Genomic DNA, 23,795 nt, shown 5'->3' on the forward strand with positions numbered 1-23,795 from the left:
ACAAATTCAAAAGTAAAGAGAAGCAAATTATGCAATTTCGAGGAAGTTGTTGCAGGGCGTCCAATCTGTCCACTCGCATTGGTAGATGGACACTTTATTATTCTTTGTTCTTGGCCACTATAGCAGTTTTGACATTTGCCACCGATTCAGAATAAGTTCCTACTTTTTCTCTCTGTTTTTTTTTTTTTTTTTGGTTTTTGGCCTTGAAAAAAAATGAGCAATCAGACAACCACTTTCATTTCTTTATTTTTTGATGACACGAGAAGATGCTTCAAGCAAAGAAGAAACAACATTGCCCGATAAGCATTTAAAGTCCATATGTAATCACACGGCAAGCCACTAGGGTTGTCCATATGTAATTATATTGTACTTCTCTAAATCATTTGCAGTGAACAACCTAACACGAGGGCGTGCAAACAAAATGTCCATTCTCCTAGTCTTGAGTCATTCGCTATTCTGCCTGCATCAAATCCTGTTGAAATGCTTTGAATCAGATTTTTGACCTCCGCTGAGCTGTTCGGGGGCGAAACTTACGGTATATATTAGATATCGTATCCGTTTTAGTTTGGGTCTCGATTTTTTGGGCCTAATTTTTGGGTCCAATCCATTTTGATTATTTGGTTATATATATATATATACCTTATATCCATTCTGTACAAAATATCTGATACATTCTGAACCCTAATAAAAATCTAATTTCCCCCAAATTTGTTCTTGCTTGTTCTTGTTTGTTCTTCCATTCCGCTGCTTCTGTTTTAACAAATCCAATTTCATGATAATGGCTCATTATTCTAAAAAAGAAAAAGAAGAAATTCATAAAATTAAAAAAAATGCTAGTGCTATTTTTCTTTCTTTTTTTCTTGCAAAAACTGTTGTAAGAACTTACCTAAAATGGTGCATGAACTCAATTTGACCACTTGATCGGTGCCTTTCACCTTAGTACCTAACTTTTAACTTTTCCATAAACTCAGCTATCCTAAACAAGTTCTTGATTGCAGTAACAGTTTCATGCATTAGTATATGTGAGTTAAACAGTTTCAAGTTTTGGTTTCTTTCTACAACTTAGTTGAATGCTATTAACTACAGCAAACTTGTATTTAACAGTAGTAAATTGATAGCGCCCATGTTGATGTCACAGTTTGAATTTCAGGTTAGCAATTTATTGGATGTTTCAGGCTTGTAATAATGTCGACGTCCAATGATGTTTAACAGGAGGATCTTCATTACAACCTACTAGTATTAAACGTTTCATATTCATTCAAATATTTGCTGCGTTTAAGTAAGCTATTTCATCGCATATGCATGACTTCAAACCTTCTCATTCACTGCTCTTTCTATATTTAGCCTTTGTTGTTTTGATCGGGCATTACCTAATCTTGTTTTAGTCAAGGTAAAATTTTCTCATAATCTTTTTATCACACATATATTATATTACCAAAGGTACTACAATATTCATCTAAATAAATTTTCAGTTTCTAATTTACACTTCCGAAGTAAGGGGTTGGGGGGTTGAAGGAGAGGAGAGAAGGGGATGAAATTAAAGATGACGCTAGAAAAAACTGATGCAGACAACATCCAATTTCATTGTTTTTTGTAGATAAAACACATTAAAGAATTGATGTGACCAAGAGAACCTTCTTGTTATTTTAACCTGGCAATAGGGAAGCTGAAGATTTCCACTTCCATAATTACATCCAATTTGAGAATTGAAAGCTATCATCATTCAATATTGCAAGTGGAGAACCCTCTTAAACCGACCTTCTTCACGATCTATCTGCTGACCCACCCAGCCCTTGTTTTCCCTTTTGTCTTCTTTTATAAGGAGAGGTGCTCGTAATTTATAGTGTGTCGTAGTGACTTGCTTTGGTTTATTGCACCCAAGCCATGTTGTATTATAATAGTTCAGACCTTTTCTTCACAGCTAATTTTATTCCTAGAGAACATAAAAAAGAAGTACTGCCTACCACTGGTCACTTCTCCTTGAGGACTTGGGAGGTGGAGTTGGGAACTTTTGGGGGGTTGACATGGAAGTGGTGGAAACTTGAAGCTTGGAGTGCAAAAGAAAGAAAGAAAAAATTAGATTGGTGGGAGTATAAAAGAGTTAGCGGGAAATCATTATTCGTCATTTTACCGAATTGAAATTTTCTCGATCTTTTCTTCTTCCATTTCTCCTAGCAAAAACCCTTGCTTTCTTCGTTCTTTTCATTCTCTCACAAACGATCACACTTGGGAAATCAAGCTCAAGCAAGTGCTTCTCAAGAGCTAGGAGACCTTCCTCTATCTCTTAATCAAGGTAACTCCTGCATCTTTTAAGTTTTCTTTATTTGATTTGATTAGGTTTTGGGTATAGATGTAAGCTAAGCTTTGGTTTCGAGTGGACCTTTTGGTAGAGATCCTTGTATATGTCGTTTTAAAATTTAGAGTTTAGAGACTAAATTAAGAATCATGGTATAGTTAAAAGATTAAAGTATCCTAATTTAGAATTTAAGAACCGAAGTGTCATGTGCGGTTATCACACTGCTTCCAGGCCCTTAATCTGGTATACCACCGCTCTTTGTTGAGGTTTGCTTATTTTGTGGTAATTGAAGTCACTGACTCACACAATTGTAATTTCATTCGAATGCAGAGATCAGAGATAGTCTTTTTTTTTTTTTTTTTGGAAAGTTCCAGCGAAGTGCACCCAATTGCTGTGGAAATACATTATTTGATCTGTTAATGAGTAGTTCAAACTCGTAACAAAAAAACTCTAATTTCAATCCCATCTTGACACAAAAATTTAAATTGTTAAGCTCTAGCCCTTACATATTAAGTGACCTTTTTTTTCCATTTCTGAAACTAATGTGAGATACAATTCTCTATTTATAAACCTAACATTTTTTACAGAAAAAAAACACCTTTTATAATTAATAAAGAGGATTAACTAATAATTGAGATTAAAAAATGATCAATCAGAAAACTACTTTCATTTCTTTATTTCTTTATTTCTTTATTTCTTGAAGATGCTTCAAGCAAAGAAGAAGCTCTGTTACCCCGTGAGTATTGAAAGTCAATGGTAATCACACGGCAAGTCACCAGGGCAGACGAGTGACGGAGGACACTTTTCTACAGGACATAAAAAAAAGTTCTAACTAATGTCTTATTCAAAACCTACAACCAAATTTGTAGAATAAGAAATAATTAATAAGCCACTAAATTACCCATTACTAAATACGAAAATTGATAAAAGATTGAGTCCAATAAAATCACTAGACAAGTAGATGGAAACTCTTAAGCTTGGTTTTAGTTTACCCACAAGATTTACTGACAGGTGCCGAACCTGTGCAATAATAATAAATAAATCCTAACTACCACCTGAAACAGCTAGTAATCAATTCGAGTACTGGAGCAGGGACTCTAGGTGTGCAATGGGTTACTTGATTCACCCTGTTCCCGAAGAGTTTGCTTAATCCGATATACCTGAATTAATTATTTAACTGAACTCCCTAACTAGTAGACAGTAGTAAGCAGGGTCGTCTCCTCAGAGACTGGAGAGATATTCGTTTCTTTTCAAATCAAGATTAATGGGGGGGGTTTTGGTATCAAAAGCCAACTGAACAAATTAAATGCAGAAAATAATTAATTAAAAGAAATAACTAAGAGAAACTCTAGCCAAGGGTATACTTCAGAAATAGTTCATGCACTGATCATTGATACAAAAGTAATTCCAACACTTATTAATAGATTGGTTATAGTTGTCTCGCACGCGCTAAACAACCAACCCTTCCTCAATTTATCGATAGCCAAGGTACGACCGTTAGCTATTTCTCTAACCCAAAAACAACCCTAGGTACGACCGTAGGATTTAGTTTCCAGATTGCGTTAGTAATTAGAAATGCCCAATCCTGACTAACAAACATGCTACGAGGGTTCATTCAAGCCATATCAAATATTCCCCTGACACAGGTCCAATTGTGCCAGTTGCTACTGGAATAGAAGTAACGAACAATTACGGATTCAATCACCCCTATATAGCAAAATAGCTTATATGAACAATTAATTATTGCGCACTAATCAATCATACATAAGGCTATAACACTTAGAAACAGGAAATATATAAATATTAATAAATGGAGGAAATAGTTAAAATAAATTCGATCTCACAGTAATTTCTGAACCAAATCGTCAGTTGTCCCCTTGACTAGAATTGGAGAATTAGCTCCTCATAATTAGAGTATAGGCCATGCGGCAAAGCTGGAGGAAGCCGTCAATTCTTTAATCTAGGCAAACGGAAGACTTGACCTTCGTTCACTTCGGTCAACCGAAGAGAGAAAAGAACGACAATGGATTACGATTGCTTCAATTTCCTTCGGTCAAAGCCAGAATGGAAAGCAATGACCAAAGTCCACGATTGCGGCTCTCTTTAGCTTTCTCTCTTCTCTCACGCAAGAAAACATACGAGAGATTGGAAGATTGTAATTGTTTTTTTTTCACTTCTCAATTTGGTCAAAGAACAATGAATAGTTCATAGAATCCCCCCAAAGTCAACAAAAGTGGCTGGTGTCTTCTGCCTTTTCTCTACAAAGCTGCGGCACTCCGTGTCCTACCGAAAGCAACGAAAACTAATTACCCCCTAACCTAAGCCGCCCAGGCAGATCAAATACCAATCCCCCACAATAGCCGAAAAATTGTTACTTCTTAAAATTGCAGCCAGACTCCCTAGAAATATATTAAAATAAAATCTATTACAATTAGGTTTCTTCAGCTTCTCAAACGGGCCCCACGTCCGGTGAATCTTCTAAAAGTTGAATTTAAGCACTTTTCAGCAACCGTTCCTGCAATTAGCACCAAAACAAAATATCAGTAGAATCCACCCAATTAACAAAAATATTTAGCCAATTACTTGTGCAGTAATGCCCAAAATACCCACTAAAATGCAACCTATCAATCTCCCCCACACCTGAACTATGCTTGCCCTCAAGCATAATTAACTCAGAAGTACAATCAAGATACGAAGCTAATCACAGCAGTTCATACCAGAAACGGTATCCCAAATTTCCCAATAACCTCATCGAAATCAGAATATACCAAATTAACAATACTCACAGTTCAAAGTGCACTCATTCACTCCAAAGTGTATATGAAATGTATTGGCTCTCAAATCAACACAATAGAATGACACTACCATAAGCTTGCTCATATATCATATCTCCACCACTTGCTCATGAATTTAAATGCAGCAATCAAGGGGCTTTGCAAGGTTGTAATGGGGTTAGGGTGAGAAGGTAGGGTTAAAAGGAGTCAAAAGGGTGCAAAAGTGTAAAGAAAGTGCCCAGAAATTCATTACATAGATTCTTGCACATTTGAAATTTAAAGGCATCTCAACCACCACACAAGTGAATCTTTTCCCCCCCCCCCCTTTTTTTTTTTTTTTTTTACGAGAGCTCCGAACCAGCACCATGATTTACTTGCTGGTTTCCTGCACTCTTTCTTCTTTTCACATCCCCTTTTTTTCTGTTTTCTTTTTCTTTCTTTTTTTTTCATAAATGGGTGTAATGCCTCCCGAATAATACACCAAAATTCTGTATATCGAAATCAGAGCACTTCTTCACACGAGATTCAAATAGGAAGTCTAAAAAAAAGGTTTTTCGGCTAAAAACTAGGGTCTCAAGCGAAGAATAGGATGTAAAGCTCAACTTGGCTCCCTAATGGTAAATAATCCAAGGGTTGGTCTTAAGAAAGTCCAAAAATGACTCATTCCTAGGTGCCCTATCATTTCAATGCATTAAATTCATTTAAATGTGATCTTGACATGCATAACCGAGCAAGTTCTAGAATGACAAACCATGTGCACTAACCACTCAAAAATCGAAAAATTAGGCTCAAAAATCGCACGAGTGGATCAAATTTATGTCAAGTTCAGCATATTCATCAATCAATTCGTCATCACGGAAAATAGAACACCCCATGGCATGAACGTGCTACGTACACTCGTATCTCGATTGCATTCATCACAGTTTAAAGAAAGGAACTACTAAGGCAAGGGAAAAATTTAATCAGATAACTCAAAACACAACCAAAGCATAGTTAAACCCTCCCCCACACCTAAACCTTACATTGCCCTCAATGTAAGCAAAGTAAGACCAAATCAGAGGTATTGGGGCAACGACACTTCCCTCAAAACGGAGGAGGGCAGAAAGGAATCATGACTGCGGAGGAAAAGGCGGGCGGAAGCCCACGTGATGGAGATACTGTGCTATATTCTGGGCCATCCCGCCTATTTGACGCTCCATCCGATCCATACGAGTGTCCATGTGCTGCATCTGGAACCGGAGGGCCGCTAGCTGGCTATCGACGGAGGACGATGGTGGAGGTGCCGAAGAGGATGGTCCGGGGGCATCCGTGGACGGACCGCCAGCCGCCGGGGCAGTAGATTTGGAAGCGCTGCGCTTCGGAGGAACAGAGATTGGCCCCGAGGGGGCAAACTGGAAAATGCCATTAACCTGTCGCACAAGACCCATTTTCTCCAAACAAACCAAATCAAGGGCTCCATAATACAAGCACGATGCAAGTTATGATCATTCAAGTCCAAAACCCCAAGATTTACAGCTAATTGAGTGATAAAGGATCCTAAGATTAATGGCTTATTTTTCTTACTTAGCACAGTTCGGAGGTGGAGGGCAAACCGGCTACCCAAATTGACCCTAGTCCGAGTGACCATGCACCAAATGAAAAAGAACTCGGGCTTGGTCAGAGTACCGGAGCTATCCTTCTTACCTGAGAAACTATAAGCCATGAATCTATGTAAATAACGATAGGCGGCGCTCTTAAGATAAGAAGCCTTAGACTGACTGGGGTTATAGCATTTCTGGTCAACTGACAAACCACTCCAATAACCGAGGTAATGAGAGAAAAATGGCTCTATATATTCGCACGCACTGTGCATATACTCCTCACTCTGGGAGTAAGGAATATCAATAAACCCAAGAGCCAAATTAAACTCAGTGATAGATTGGTTGAACTCTCTACTCATTAATCGAAACCTCACTACCCCAGGAGTGGTAACGAAGAATTCATCAGGAATATTAAATTCAAAGGTAGCATAGAATTCCCACGTGAGCTCAGTAAAAGCAGGTTGATTGATAGAAGCATAGCGGGCCCAACCTACATTAGTCAAGTGCTGCGTGACCTCATCCCTCAGGTTTAGCAAATCAAGTGTAGGGCCATGGATGTATTTACAAGGAATTATCTTCCTTGTACACGCCGAAGCATACCGCTCCTTGTCGGCAGCCCGGGTGAAGGTCAAATTACCGCCAAAATGGGCCGGAGAGAAGATATGAACCTCCCTATTCCGTCCAAGGCGGGTACGGGGCCCTCCAGGCCCAGTCGATGGGGCAGGTCCCTCTAAGGGGACCGTAGGCTGAGGAGATGAAGTGGAAGGCTTGTTCTTACCTTTGGTTTTCGGTTTAGTCATTGGGGATTGGAAAAGAGGGCACAGTCAAGGTGAAGTTGGGTAAAATGAAGCGGTAACTAGTCAACAAAGCAAGGGGTCCCCAAACATAGCTCCAAGCACCAACAATTGAACAAATAGCAACCAAACAGCCCAAAAATCAATTAAGTAGATAAACAATAAAAATTTGCACCCAAAAACTAATTAGACACGTGAACAGCAGACTACTCCCCAAACACTACCAAATCAACCCAAAAATCACTTAATTAGACTAACGCAGCAAAATTCCCCCAAAAACTAATTAAAGAAACAACCAGAGTGAAAACTTTCCCCCAATATCTCTGATTGAGCACCAAATTTCACAAATAGACCACAATCAACCACAGATATATCACAGCACCCAAAATCAAACAAGAAATTGAAAATCTGGCCTCAGCTAAGAAAGTAAAAATCTGTCCTCTTCTAAACAAAAATTAAGAATCTGGCCTCAGCTAAGTGACAGTAAATGAAAGAGGGATATCACCGGAGAAAAATTTTTCAGCTCATTTGACAGGTTGAGGAGGGACGCGCGTGGCCTGCGATGGTGGTCTTGGAGATCGCGCGCAATGACTGCAGGAGCTGCGCGCTTGGCTGCTGGAGACGCGCGACTGCAGGCGGGCGGCGGACTGGGCAGCGGACTGGAGCAGGATGGGCGCGGAGGAGGCTGTTGGCGGCGCGCAGGTGGAGCAGGAGGAGAGCAGCGCTCGGCCTGGGTTGCGCGCGCGCTGTCTGGGCTGTGCGCGCGCGGTCTGCGCGGTGGGCTGACGGCGCGCGGGCTGGTCGACTGTGCAGAGGATGCGCGAGGCGAGGCTGCGCGGCGAGGCTGGGTTGGAGCTCGCGCGCAGCTGGCGGTGGCGACGCGCTGGGCGGCAGGCGCGCGGTCTGCGCGCTGGAGGTGCAGGCGCGCGCGGTCTGTGCTGCGCTGGGCTGTGGCAGGCGGGCGATCTGCGCTGCGCGCACACGGTCTGCGCGCACGCTACTGCGGCTGGTGGGTCTGGTGGTCCGCGCGGTGGCGAGCAGCGCGGCGAGCTGGGCCGCAGCTTGGTGGACAGCGGCAGCAGCGCGATGGGCGGCGGCGTGCGGTCAGCGACGGCGGACCGAGCAAGAGAAGGAAAAGAAGAAAAGAAAGAAGAAAGAAAAAAGAAAGAAAAGGGAAGAAAAGAAGAAGTAGGGCTACGGAAGTTTTTTTTTTTTTTTTTTTTTTTGCTTGAGCGTGACCACCTGGCGTGGGCACGCTCAACTGCTCTGAATCCCGCAGAACCTGAGCGAGAATTCCTTTTCCTCAGAACCTGATCGAAAATTTCCTTCGTCAGGCGTGACCACCTGGCGTGGGCACGTCTAACTACTATGGAGTTCGCAGAACCTGAGCGAAAATTTCTTTTTCTCAGGCGTGACCACCTGGCGTGGGCACGCCCAACCACTAATCTCCTGCCACAAAATATCAAACCATCAATTGACACTAATACATAACTAAAACTTCACAAATGCATGAAAACTGAAACAAATAGTCTTGGGTTGCCTCCCAAGTAGCGCCTTTCTTTAATGTATTTGGCTAGACATGGCCAAAACCCTCAAGCCTGATAAAATGGATCTTGGAGGTGTTCAACTTCTGCTTCTTCACCATAGAAACCCTCATAATAAGGTTTGAGACGATGGCCATTCACCACGAACTTTTTCTCCGTTTTTAAACTTTGGATCTCCACTGCACCATAATGGAACACCTTAGAAACGACAAATAGACCAATCCAACGAGAACGCAACTTACCGGGAAAAAGTTTAAGCCTTGAGTGATACAAGATAACTTTTTGCCCCACTACAAAAGTTTTCCTAGAAACCTGCTGATCATGAAAGACTTTACTCTTTTCCTTATAGATCGTAGCATTCTCATACGCTTCATTTCTTATTTCCTCTAACTCTTGTAGCTGCAATTTCCTTTGGACCCCTGCTTCGTCTAATCCCATGTTACATTGCTTCACTGCCCAAAACGCCTTGTGTTCGAACTCCACGGGGAGATGGCAAGCCTTACCGAAGACAAGTCTATATGGAGACATCCCAATCGGCGTCTTATACGCGGTTCTATACGCCCATAGTGCGTCTTCGAGCTTTAAACTCCAATCCTTCCTATCCGGACGCACCATCTTCTCCAAGATCGACTTGACTTCCCTGTTCGACACTTCGGCCTGACCGTTTGCCTGCGGGTGATACGGTGTGGATACCTTGTGCAGTACACCGTATTTTCGAAACAAGGCCGTGATAGTCTTGTTGCAGAAATGTGTCCCTCTATCACTAACCACAGCTCTTGGCATTCCAAAACGGACGAAGATATTAGATTTTAAGAAATCTGCAACCACTTTAGAATCATTAGTACGGGTGGTTTTAGCTTCCACCCATTTAGAGACATAGTCTACAGCAAGTAAAATGTATAGGAAACCAAAAGATGAGGGAAAAGGACCCATAAAATCTATCCCCCAAACATCAAAAATTTCAACAAACAACATGGGGGTTTGAAGCATTTGGTCCCTACAAAAAATATTCCCTACCCTTTGACACCTATCACAGGATTTACAGAATAAATAAGCATCTTTGAACAGGGTAGGCCAATAAAAGCCACTCTCTAACACTTTGCGAGCTGTTCGCTTGGGCCCAAAATGCCCTCCACATGCAAATGAATGGCAAAAATTTAAAATGGAGTGAAATTCACCTGCACTTACACACCTCCTGAGCACTTGATCCGAACATTGTCTCCAAAGGTACGGGTCGTCCCAAATGTAATATTTGGCATCACTCTTCAACTTATCTCTCTTAGCCTTCGGCCACCCTGCAGGCAGTTGATTAGTCACTAAAAAGTTTACTAAATCAGCATACCAGGGTACAGACGCGTTCACAGCGAGTAGTTGTTCCTCTGGAAATGCCTCCCTCAATGGTGGCTCCTCCTTATGAGCAAGTAGGCGGCTCAAGTGATCAGCAACTAAATTTTCTGCCCCACTTTTATCCTTAATCTCCAAGTTGAACTCCTGAAGGAGCAGGATCCATCTGATGAGCCTTGGTTTAGCATCCTTCTTTGTCATCAAGTATCTCAAGGCTGCATGATCAGAGAAAACTGTTATTTTTGCACCTAACAAATAAGGTCTAAATTTTTCTAATGCAAAAACCACAGCTAGCAATTCTTTTTCTGTTGTAGAGTAGTTGAGTTGAGCTCCATTTAACGCCTTCGATGCATAATAGATTGCATGTGCAGCTCTGCCAATCCGTTGCCCCAGCACCGCTCCCACTGCATAATCACTCGCGTCACACATTATCTCAAATGGGAGGCTCCAGTCTGGAGGTTGGATAACAGGTGGTGATGTCAATGACTCCCTCAACCTGTCAAATGCCACCTTGCACTCTTCGGTGAAGTCATATGCTACATTTTTTTGCAACATTTTGAACAGGGGCGCTCCAATTTTGGAGAAATCTTTGATGAATCTCCTGTAGAACCCTGCATGACCCAAAAAGGAGCGCACCTCCCGCACACTCGCGGGGTAAGGTAAAGCAGAAATAATATCGACTTTTGCCTTGTCTACCTCTATACCCCTGGCCGACACTACATGCCCTAAAACAATGCCCTGATCCACCATGAAATGACACTTTTCCCAATTTAAAACTAAATTCGCCTCAATGCACCTCTTCAAAATTAAAGCTAGATTATCCAGGCATTCATCAAAACTATCTCCATACACACTAAAATCATCCATAAACACCTCAATAATCTTTTCTACATATTCAGAGAATATACTTACCATACACCTCTGAAAAGTTGTTGGGGCGTTGCAGAGGCCGAAAGGCATCCTCCGGTAGGCAAATGTACCAAAGGGGCAGGTGAAGGTAGTTTTCTCCTGATCCTCTGGTGCTATTGCAATCTGAAAATAACCAGAGAAACCATCAAGAAAACAATAATAGACACGGCCAGCTAACCTCTCTATCATCTGATCAATAAAAGACAGAGGGAAGTGGTCCTTCTTCGTCACAGCATTCAGACGCCGATAGTCAATGCACTGGCGCCATCCTGTGGGTTTCCTCACCGGGACCATCTCACCCTCTTGGTTCTCTTCAACTGTTACTCCCGCCTTTTTCGGGACTACTTGCACCGGGCTCACCCAGGGGCTATCTGAGATGGCGAAGATGATCCCCACTTCTAGGAGTTTAAGTATCTCATTCTTGACCACTTCCATCATTCGTGGGTTCAATCTCCGTTGCCCTTGTCTAACTGGCTTTCCATCATCCTCAAGCCGGATTCGATGCATGCATAAGGAGGGGCTAATTCCCTTGATATCTGCTACACTCCACCCAATCGCCTCCTTATGATCTCGAAGAAGACGAATTAGTCTATCTTCTTGCCCTGGTGACAGGTGTGCAGATATGATGACTGGCAGTGTCTCATTGTCCCCGAGAAAAGCATACTTCAAATGCTTTGGGAGAGGTTTGAGCTCCAACTCAGGCGCCTGCACAATAGAAGGCAACAATTTTGCCTGAGTTTCTGGTACAAAAATAGAAGTAAGCTCATACCTTGGGGAAATTGGTGGGAGCGAATGCAGTGCTCCAACAGCGTGGTATAGCTCATCATTTATTTCTACATCAAAAGTTGCTCCCAACTCAAGATGTTTGGCCAATGCCACTGCCAGTGCATCAACCCCATCCAATTTAAATATTTCCTGTACAAGGGGCTCAACAACACTTAAAGCATAAACAGAGTTAGTCTCATCTGGGTACTTCATCGCCTCAAAAATATTAAAATTTATAATTTCCCCATCAAACTCCATCGACAAGGTACCCTCATTTACATCTATTTTCGTCCTAGCAGTGCTTAAAAATGGCCTACCTAATAGAATAGGAGACGGATTTAGTGCCCTTTCATCCCCCATGTCTAGAACATAGAAATCTGCAGGGAAAACTAACTCATTGACCTGTACCAAAACATCTTCAACTAACCCTTCCGGGTAAGCATTGGTACGGTCTGCAAGTTGGATTATAATGCCTGTGCCTTTTAACGGGCCAAGATTTAGAGATGGATAGATTGTCTTAGGCATAACATTAATTGACGCCCCCAAATCCAACATTGCTTTCCTAATTGGAGTACCTCCTATCTTGCAGGGAATGGTGAACATACCTGGGTCTCCACATTTTGGTGGGAGTTTTCTTTGGAGTATAGCTGACACGTTTTCTCCCACCGCCACTCGTTCATCTCCCCTTAACTTTCTCTTGTGGGTGCACAAGTCCTTCAAAAATTTAGCATACTTCGGTATCTGCTTGATTGCATCCAACAGGGGAATGTTGATCTCCACTTTCCGAAACACATCCAAGAGCTCTTTTTCCTTCTCTACCTTCTTTGTCTTTTCCAACCTACAAGGAAAAGGGGGTAAGTTAGAGCTAATAGTGAGTGGAGAGGTGGGGGTTACCTTAGGATCCTCACGAACACGTCCTTCCTCCTCAATTTCCTTTTCTATCTCCTCCTCGCTTTTGCTTTTTTAATTTTTCACTTTAGGCCCTTCCAACTCCTTGCCACTCCTCAGCGTCATGGCACTTACATTCCTGGGATTTACCTCGGATTGCGATGGCAGTTTCCCATAAACGTGAGACTCCAAGCGGTTGATGGCAGTTGCCATTTGACTTATTCGAACATCCTGGTCCTTCTTGTTAGCTTTGGTGTCCTGCTGGAGCTGCGCGGTATTCGCGGCCAAGGATCTGATCTCCTCTTGAAGCTGTGTAGTAGTCGTGACCAGGTTGGTAGTAGTAGTGGCCAGGTTCTTGACTATGTCCTCCAAGGAGCTTCCTGAATTGGAGGATGAGGGTTGAGATTTTGGTTGCCAAGGCTGGTGGAATCCTGGTGGACGATTCGGGAATGAACCTTGTTGCCTGTTCCCATAACTGAGATTGGGATGGTCTCTCCAACCGGGGTTGTATGTGTTGGAATACGGGTCATACTGCCTGCGGGGCGCGGGCACGCCTACGGCCATATTTACCTGTTCCGCCCCGTCCTCTTGCAGAATGGGGCACGAATCCGTGCAGTGGTCCATGCCAGTACAGATTCCACACACCTTTGCTCGCGGTGTGTCTCTCATGGCCAATTGCCTGACAGCAGACTTCAACTCTGACAATTGCTGCTGGATGGATGACATCTCTGCCTCATTGACTCTACGGGTAGGATTGCTCTCACGGAAGCCGAACTGCTGAGAGTTCTCTGCCATGGCTTCAATCAGGTCCCATGCCTCTCTAGGTGTCTTGTTCGCCAGGGCTCCTCCACTCGCAGCGTCAATAATACTCCTGTCAGTTGACTGGAGTCCCTCATAGAAGTACTGGATCAACAGTTGTTCACTAATCTGATGCTGTGGGCATCTAGCGCACAACTTGGTGAACCTTTCCCAAAAGTCGTACAATGACTCCCCGAAGTACTGCTTGATGCTGCAAATCTCCTTCCTCAAACTTGCAGCCCGGGATGCGGGGAAAAATTTCTCCAGGAATTTCTTCTTCAATTGTGCCCACGTGGTGATACTACCTGCAGGTAGGTAGTATAACCAATCCTTCGCTGCGTCCTTGAGAGAGAAGGGGAATGCCCTCAGTCTTATCTGCTCCTCAGTGACCCCAGGAGGTTTCATGCTAAAACAAACTACTTCGAATTCCTTGACATGTTTGTGGAGTTCTTCACCAGAGAGACCATGGAACGAAGGCAGGAGCTGAATCAATCCCGATTTCAGCTCGAAAGAGGTATTTTCAGCCAGAGTTGGGAACGTGATGCACAAGGGCTGATGAGTCAGGTCTGGGGTAGCCAGCTCCCTTAATGTCTGGGTGTTGGCCATGCTAAATTCGTTTTCTACTGACTCGGTTGCAGAAAATAAGTGCCCTTCTTTTCGTCTCTTGGTCTCTTGCCTTCGCCTACGCGCTGCCTTCTCAACTTCAGGATCGTATACCAAGTCACCTGTGCGAGAAGAACGGGGCATAAACTAGCAAAATTACCAAGAAAAATAAAATAAAACAAAATAAAAACTGAATTCAAAAAGAAGCAAATAATTCAAACGCCAGCCCCCGGCAACGGCGCCAAAAATTGACAGGTGCCAAACCTGTGCAATAATAATAAATAAATCCTAACTACCACCTGAAACAGTTAGTAATCAATTCGAGTACTGGAGCAGGGACTCTAGGTGTGCAATGGGTTACTTGATTCACCCTGTTCCCGAAGAGTTTGCTTAATCCGATATACCTGAATTAATTATTTAACTGAACTCCCTAACTAGTAGACAGTGGTAAGCAGGGTCGTCTCCTCAGGGATTGGAGAGATATTCGTTTCTTTTCAAATCAAGATTAATGGGGGGGGTTTTGGTATCAAAAGCCAACTGAACAAATTAAATGCAGAAAATAATTAATTAAAAGAAATAACTAAGAGAAACTCTAGCCAAGGGTATACTTCAGAAATGGTTCATGCACTGATCATTGATGCAAAAGTAATTCCAACACTTATTAATAGATTTGTTATAGTTGTCTCGCACGCGCTAAACAACCAACCCTTCCTCAATTTATCGATAGCCAAGGTACGACCGTTAGCTATTTCTCTAACCCAAAAACAACCCTAGGTACGACCGTAGGATTTAGTTTCCAGATTGCGGTAGTAATTAGAAAGGCCCAATCCTGACTAACAAACACGCTACGAGGGTTCATTCAAGCCATATCAAATATTCCCCTGACACAGGTCCAATTGTGCCAGTTGCTACTGGAATAGAAGTAACGAACAATTACGGATTCAATCACCCCTATATAGCAAAATAGCTTATATGAACAATTAATTATTGCGCACTAATCAATCATACATAAGGCTATAACACTTAGAAACAGGAAATATATAAATATTAATAAATGGAGGAAATAGTTAAAATAAATTCGATCTCACAGTAATTTCTGAACCAAATCGTCAGTTGTCCCCTTGACTAGAATTGGAGAATTAGCTCCTCATAATTAGAGTATAGGCCATGCGGCAAAGCTGGAGGAAGCCGTCAATTCTTTAATCTAGGCAAACGGAAGACTTGACCTTCGTTCACTTCGGTCAACCGAAGAGAGAAAAGAACGACAATGGATTACGATTGCTTCAATTTCCTTCGGTCAAAGCCAGAATGGAAAGCAATGACCAAAGTCCACGATTGCGGCTCTCTTTAGCTTTCTCTCTTCTCTCACGCAAGAAAACATACGAGAGATTGGAAGATTGTAATTGTTTTTCACTTCTCAATTTGGTCAAAGAACAATGAATAGTACATAGAATCCCCCCAAAGTCAACAAAAGTGGCTGGTGTCTTCTGCCTTTTCTCTACAAAGCTGCGGCACTCCGTGTCCTACCGAAAGCAACGAAAACTAATTACCCCCTAACCTAAGCCGCCCAGGCAGATCAAATACCAATCCCTCACAATAGCCGAAAAATTGTTACTTCTTAAAATTGCAGCCAGACTCCCTAGAAATATATTAAAATAAAATCTATTACAATTAGGTTTCTTCAGCTTCTCAAACGGGCCCCACGTCCGGTGAATCTTCTAAAAGTTGAATTTAAGCACTTTTCAGCAACCGTTCCTGCAATTAGCACCAAAACAAAAAATCAGTAGAATCCACCCAATTAACAAAAATATTTAGCCAATTACTTGTGCAGTAATGCCCAAAATACCCACTAAAATGCAACCTATCATTTACATAATTCAGTCTCAGTTAGTTTCTTAATTACTGAAGTAACCAAGAAGTACTTGCTTCACGAGATGAAGATGTCGCTGTCCATTTGTCATTCCCTTGTTAATGTCTAGCCTTAGTTACCTTAGTAATAAAGAAGAATTTTCATTATGTAAAGTAATGACAAGTGGTGAAAAATAAAAGCAAATTATGAAGATGCATTTTCGAGGAAGCACCCACCGGGCATCTTATTACGAATACGCGACCAAGTTGAAAGGTCACGTTTTTATTTATTTAATTTTTTTTGGAGTACAGTCACGCTTTTATTTGTTTAATGATCAGATAATAGCTAAAACATATTATATAGTGGAGTACTAGTAAACGGAATTTCTTAAATTAACTAAAGGCCGTCAGCATGAAAAAAAAAAAAAAAAAACAAAGGGCCGTCAGTATCACAAGCCATTGACCAAAACTAGTATCATGTAGTTTTAAAACTAATGTTTTAAAACTCGGACCGTTAATTGAACCGGTAAAGTGTTCGAATCAAGATTCAATCGGTCGGACTGGTTCAATCCTAGTTCAATGAATTTTTAAAAAAATAATTTATATAAATATATATATATTTATGCACAAAATAAGATATGCTATGGACTAATTTAAAATTTTATATGATGAAAAGTTTACTATTTTTGAATAACTTGGATTTTCAAAAATAAAATTTTAAATTATAAGTTGAAACAAATAAATTTCATCTCAATTTCAATTATGTCTACCAAAAAATAATCTTAAATCCAACCCAAAAATACCACAATATTTTAAAATTGTACAAAATTCGCGTCTATGAGAATTTAGACATTGTAAACTTAAATTTTAATTTACTTTTTTGGGATTTAGAGATTGCAATTTAAAAAAAAAAAAGAAAGTTTAGAGTTTGAAAGAAGTCAAGAGAATCGAAAATAGAAATGCAAACTTGATAAGAAAAAAAAATGAGATAAAAGTGAGTGATTGTGGCATTAAATAATTAGTCTTTAGGGTTAAAGAAAAATAATTCTTTTTTAACTTTTTTCAATTTAATGGACAAAAACAAAATTAAAAGATGGAAAAAAACATCAATAAATTAAACCTAAAGAGGTTTGATTAAAAAGAGAGTGACAAAAGAAAAAAGGAGAGAGAGAGAGAGTGTGTGTGTTGAAGATTAAAAAGAAAGCGTCATAAGAGAATGAAATTTTATAAGAAAAATGGAGAAAAGAAAGATGGATGTTTGTTTTATATAAATAAGTTATCAAAAAAAGCTAATAAGATGTGATGGTGTAATGCTTACTACATTGCTTTTCTATTATAAAAGTCTTGAGTTCGAATAAAAAACCACCGGTTTTGACTGATTTTCTTTAGATTTTTTAAAATTTGTTTAATTATGTACTAACTAATATGACAATTGTTTATGAGAATGATTTATACATTAAGCGAGTGCTTTTCTTTTTTATTTAATCACACAAACCAAATTATAGATATTGTTTCTAAGTTATGTTGAGGACAGTAATGCTGAAATGTTTATTTTTAAATTGATATGCTAAAATTTTAATGCTATAGGGTCAATAACTGAACCTACGCTAATAGCTCGGTAGTGTCAAGATCTACAGCGGTAACCTTCTTTGGACCCAAATCATCATGGTATTGGACCACAATCTTCCTGCCACTGGGGGAAAGGGAAAAAAAAAAAAAGCACAAATCACAAAACACAATTTTCATAGGACGTAAGAAGTAATAATTTTGACTCAAAATTCTTTTCATACACTGTTTGATTGAAACTATCATTAATACACCATGTACTAAATAGTCTAGAAGACGTGATTAAAATGATTCGGTAATTCTAACTTTCCTTCCAAGTTCATAGACAGAGCACGCCTGTCGTTTGAAGATTCCAAGTTGTGTACATAGTTCCTAATTTCTGCCAGCGCAGACCCAGATTATTACGTATACACAAAGGAATTACCAACAAATAGTGAAAATTGGGACCAAACTTTTGTAATTTGAAAACTTCGGGGACCAAAATGCAGCATCATTTATAAGGGACTCAATAAGTATAAATTCCAAATGTTATGGACCCATTGTGATATAGATATCACACATTTGCATGTGGTATCAATCATATACAACTAAAGTTTGAAGGGTAAAGTTTTGTCTATACAGTCACCATTCATCAGTACCTTAACACTCCCATCATGAGGTGGTTCATTTCAAGAATGGCATTTCCCACAAGAAGGGAGTCATTATTGGGATCAAAATGCCATCTCTTCTCGATGCCCCGCCAATCGAGAAGAAACCATATTGCTGATTGAAGAAGCGCAGAGCTTTCCCGAGGAGAGCTGACCTGATCAGCTCGGGGTGTCGATGGGAGAGCTGATCCAAGACCTGCACAGCAGAGAAGATGGGCTAACAGAGGGGCCCGAGGGTTGTCCCCAAGGGCACTCTGACGGCCAAGTTAGTTTTCCGGTGAGTAAAGTTCACGGGAAGTAGTAACAACCGGGAGTAATTTGCCTAAAGTGAGCGTCCTTTGTACAGTGGATGTGTGTTATTATTTATACCTGCAAGGGAGTCCGACCTCCGCACGACGCGGGACTTGCCCAGTATAGATAGCATCCCGCACTCAGGGGGATTGCTCCCGATCTCCTCGGGGCGGCCCTTCGCCCCCCCTGGGAGCCCTAGTCGGTGCGGCCCAGGACTGCCGCCAGGAGTCTGGGGGCCAAGGCCCAACTCAGTCCCTCCTGGGCTGCCGCGTGTCCGGGCCTAGAACGGGGCCTCTGCACTAGCCCCCTAGATTAGGTAGGGCTGTCAGGCAGACCTAATCTATCTCTGCCACGTGGGAGGCCAGAACCGCGCACTACCCTGCCGAGGTCACCTCTGGTACAGTGATGTCTCAGGGACGCTGTTCCCACGTCCTTTCAGCTGTCCCGCCTCTTCGGTTTTCGTGCCCGCATTAAACGCGTTCACATGGGGGTCGGTTCAAATTCCCGACCGTTTCCCCCCATCCCCCCCCATAAATAGGGGTTGCCATATTCCTGCCGATTCTATTTGCCATTTTCCCCTCTCCTTGCGCCTTCCGTACTCCACTTTTTCCTCCGTGCACTCGAATTCCCCTTTTCCAGCGGCTTCCGGCGTCCCTTTCCCAGATTCCGGCGAGCCTTCCATCCTTCTTCCACCTCGACGTTCTCAGTAAGTTCCCTTTTGTGGTTTCTCTTAGTGTCTCCTCCCCTCCCGGCTGCTCCTTGCTCTTTATGTCGGGTTACTCCGGCAACGCCTCCCCAATACCCCGAATCATTATTTTGTCTTCGCCGTCCCCTTCATCTTCATCGCCATCTTCTCCTCCTCCCCCTTCCTTATCTCCTGCCTCTAGCCCAGACTCCCGAGCTCCCGATTCGCTGGAGCCTTTACCCGATATGAGCTCCTCTTCTGGCCACTCCCCCTCAGCTCACTCCCCCACAGCCCGGGAACTGATGGAGGCGGCCGAGCTCGACGCTCGCCTCGGACAGTCCTCCACTTCCTCCCCCAGGTCTCCCCATGGCTCCCCTGGCGGGGCCCAGGAGGGAGTTGGGGAGGACAGGGGTTCTTCCGAGGGGACCCCTGACGATCCGCAGGGGGTAGACCCCAAATTCAACTTCGGCCACCCTGACCGAGAGGAGGCCACCCTCTCACCCGAGGCGGTGGCCGGCCTGGTCAGGGCCTACTCCATTCCCCGGGTCTTCGAGCCGAGGGCTGCGGGGCCCGGCGATCGAGCCTGCCGACCTCCCCCTGGGTTTGTGGCCATATATAGGGAGCAGCTGATCGGAGGTCTCCGCCTTCCGGTTACCCCAGCCCTGGCCGAGATCCTGAGCTACTTCGGGCTCAGGATCACCCAGGCTCACCCCAACTCGATCAGGATCATCATAGGATTCCTGATCTACTGCCAACTCTGCTCCATTCCTTACTCCCTCTCCCTCTTCCGAGCTGCCTTTGTCCTCAAGGCATCCTTCCCTGGGTGGTATTACTTTTGCCGCCGGGCTGGGGACCAGAGCGGGGGGGACAAGGGCTGCCAGGAATTGTTCTACAAATTCCCCTCTTCCGTCAAAAACTGGAAGGGGGACTTTTTCTTTGTCAAGTCCATCGGTCTTGATGCCACCTTATGGAGGGTCGGGCCGGTCAAGCTCGACCCCTCCCCCAAGGATCTGGACGTTGAAACCCTCTTCCAGCTGCTGACCTCCAAGGTGAAGCTTACTGCCACCAAGTTCTCCAGCAAGCAGATCTCGGCGGCCGGACTGATGGGGACATTGTCCGGGTCCTCTGGCGAGGTGGAGGCCTCCCCTGTCGACCTTGACGCCTGTAACGCTGGCCCTAACCCTGTACCCAGTTGCATTTGCATACATATACATATAAGTATATCTACTTACCGTCCTGCTCTGACTGTTCCTGTGATTCTTCTCGCAGTGAGGAAACTGTCCCAACTGCTGGGGGCGTCTACTGAAGAGGCCGTTTCCCCTCCTCGGCCCGGAACCGCCCAAGGGGCTTCTGCAGCCTCCCCGGGCTCAGGGGGCGGCGCAGCCCCCCAGACGGAGGCGTCGCAGCCATCTCCCTCTAAGCAGGCCGCCAACAAGAAGAAAGCGGCGGGGCAGAAGAGGGGCAGGGCTGAGGAGCCCTCCCAGGTCGGGCAGAAGAGGCCCGCGCCGGTCGTTCCCCAGCCGCTCCCTCTGGTGTCATCTGGGGGTCCAGTTCACGTGGGTGTTGGCTCCGCGGAGGAGCACGCCCTGGAGTCCCCTCCTCCGAGCTTGTGGCACTTCCGCCACAGCCTCCCCCAAAAGCCGGGCGAAGCCCCCACTATGCACGATCCCCGCCACTTCTGCCCCTCCTGGAAGCTCTCCATCAATGACCGGGTCCAATTCCCGGGGGCAGCTCGGGAGCTGATGGTGGGCTCTGTCCTTCCGCGGGACAGGAAGTGGATGGAGCTTGCCGACCCAGCCGAGCTCCAGGATATGTACTTCTCCTCCCAGGCCCAAGTAAGTTTTTCATCCCTGGGATAATTTTGCCTTCGTGCCTTGGTCAAGTAGCGTGACATGCTGACCTGTCCCCTTTTTCCCTTCAGGCCAACGCTGCTGGCGCCGCCCTGGTGACTCGCTTCTCCGAGCTGTCGCCCGACCTGGAGAAGATGCGGAAGAGGAACCTGGAGGCGGAGAAGAACCTGTCCCAGGCCCTCAAGGAGGCGAGCTCCCTCAAGGCCAAACTGGACAAGGCCGAGAAGGAGCTAGACGCTGCACAGGTCCAGCTCGCCTCCACCAGGTCGGAGCTCGACCAGGAGAAGGCCGGTGTGGCCAAGTTGAGGGAGGAGCATGCCATTGAGCTCTCCGGCACCGTCAGCCGGGAGCGGAAGAAGGCTGTTCGGGAGTTCCTTACTTCCGAGCAGTTCGAGGAGGACATTACTCACCTCAACCTGCCCATCCTCCAGGTTGGCTGCACCCGGGCCCTGGACCAGGTGAAGAAGCTCGACCCTCCCGGCCTCGATTTGACGAAGTTCAAGGACTACAATCCTTCGGCCGAGGCCAGGGTGGACTGGCTCTTCGACGGGTACCGCAAGGGGCACTCCCTGAAGGAGCTGGCGGGCCGGTCTGACACTGGGGCGGAGCTGGAGGAGGTCCCCTTGGAGGAGGTCGGGTCTCCTGGCCGAGCTGCCGGGAAGGAACCGGTGGCCTAGGGCGGCGGCCACCCCAGGAGCCCTTTCTGTCTTCTTATAAGGATGTGACCATGCTCCAGTTGAAGATGCTCTTGGAGGTCCATCTAAGATGGAAGGGCTCCCCCACTCCCGAGCTCCTGGATAGCCTCCGCCATACGCCTCTCAACATGCCTAAGATGTACTTTCAGCTCTTGCTCCGGACGAGGAAATCTCTCTCCATACGCCCCTCACCATGTTTAAGGTGTACCCTCAGTTCCTATCCAGGTCGGGCTACCAGCAGGTAGAACAGACATCGAAGGGGGCTGCCCACTCGGGAATCTCGCGATAGATAGGTAGAGTACCTTGTAATAGATAGGCGGCTCAGAGACTCTGTAAGCCCTGTAATAGATAGGCTTCGAATGCATGTATAAAACTTGAGGATTATTCTGCATTTCTTGAATGCACCAATTCTGTCGATCCGACCTCCTTGGCCGAACAGACCTCCTGGGTCGAACACTTCACACTGTAAATCTTAAGTGCGTTCATGCCGACCTCCCGGGTCGAACACTTCACCCTTCAAACATTAAGTGCGTTCGTGCCGACCTCCTGGGTCGAGCACTTCACCCTTTGAACATTAAGTGCGTTCGTGCCGACCTCCTGGGTCGAGCACTTCACCCTTCAAACATTAAGTGCGTTCGTGCCGACCTCCTGGGTCGAACACTTCACACTTGATCATTAAGTGCGTTCGTGCAGACCTCCTGGGTCGAACACTTCACACTTGAACCTTAAGTGCGCTCGTGCAGACCTCCTGGGTCGAGCACTTCACCCTTTGAACATTAAGTGCGTTCGTGCCGACCTCTTGGGTCGAACACTTCACACTCTAAACATTAAGTGCGCTCGTGCCGACCTCCTGGGTCGAGCACTTCACCCTTTGAACATTAAGTGCGTTCGTGCCGACCTCGTGGGTCGAACACTTCACACTCTAAACATTAAGTGCGCTCGTGCCGACCTCCTGGGTCGAGCACTTCACACTTGATCATTAAGTGCGTTCGTGCAGACCTCCTGGGTCGAACACTTCACACTTGAACCTTAAGTGCGCTCGTGCAGACCTCCTGGGTCGAGCACTAAACACTTCGTTACCCCTAGCCCCCCACTAGGATATTGAGCGAGGGAATGCTGAATGTGCTAGTGTAAGGTGCAGACGTGAAAATTGTAAAGTGAAATAATTACAAGTAAAAGTGGAATTGTGAATTCAGGCCTTTATTGACTGGAAAAACAAGATTTCTGACTCCAGAGTACAGACTCGGATTTCTAGGCTACCCTATACTACAAATAATCGCAGATTGGAGAAGTGCCAAGCACGGGGTACCTCGGATCCATCCATGCTGGCGAGCCTGCAGGACCCAGCTCGACTCACCTCGATGACCTTGTAGGGGCCTTCCCAGTTAGGGTCAAGTTTGTTGGAGCTGTGAGCTCGGCTGATCGAGTTCTTTCTTAGGACGAGGTCCCCGGGTTGGTACTGTACCGTCCTCACTTTGGCGTTGTGATAGCGGGCGAGCTGGCTTTTGTACTTAGCCATTCGAACAGCTGCTTCCTCACGCCTGGCTTCGAGCATGTCTAGGCTACACCGAAGCTCTTCCTCGTTGGAGGTTGCCACGAAGTTCTGGGTTCTGGGTGAGGGGAGCCCGACCTCCGCTGGCACCACCGCCTCTACTCCGTAAGTTAGGGAGAACGGGGTCTCTTGGGTAGCCGTCCGGGGCGTAGTACGGTAAGCCCAGAGGACGCTGGGGAGCTCATCCAGCCAGCTCGATTGGGCGGACTCCAGTCTAGTCTTCAACCCTTGCAGAACAGTTCGGTTAGCGTTCTCAACCTGGCCATTGGCTTGGGGATGACCAACCGACGTGAAGTGTTGGTTGATTCCGAGCTCAGCGCACCAGCTCCGGAAAGGGTTCTCGGCGAACTGGCGGCCGTTGTCGGA

At 44.7% G+C, this 23,795-nt stretch overlaps 2 protein-coding genes across 2 annotated transcripts; one reads left to right on the forward strand and one right to left on the reverse strand.

The window, feature by feature from the left end:
• The first annotated feature begins 1,998 nt into the window (after positions 1 to 1,998).
• LOC140006145 (uncharacterized) lies at positions 1,999 to 22,285 on the forward strand. Its single transcript, XM_072048010.1, has 3 exons — positions 1,999 to 2,293; positions 20,602 to 21,167; positions 21,254 to 22,285. The coding sequence occupies exons 2-3, from the start codon at positions 20,991 to 20,993 to the stop codon at positions 21,857 to 21,859; spliced, it is 783 nt and encodes a 260-aa protein (XP_071904111.1). The 5' UTR covers positions 1,999 to 2,293; positions 20,602 to 20,990; the 3' UTR covers positions 21,860 to 22,285.
• LOC140038345 (uncharacterized) lies at positions 12,970 to 14,439 on the reverse strand. The gene has a single exon (XM_072083677.1). The coding sequence runs from the start codon at positions 14,437 to 14,439 to the stop codon at positions 12,970 to 12,972; it is 1,470 nt and encodes a 489-aa protein (XP_071939778.1).
• Positions 22,286 to 23,795: the final 1,510 nt, after the last annotated feature.

This window comes from Coffea arabica, chromosome 1c, assembly GCF_036785885.1.
Source record: "Coffea arabica cultivar ET-39 chromosome 1c, Coffea Arabica ET-39 HiFi, whole genome shotgun sequence".
NCBI classification, from domain to species: Eukaryota; Viridiplantae; Streptophyta; class Magnoliopsida; order Gentianales; family Rubiaceae; genus Coffea; species Coffea arabica.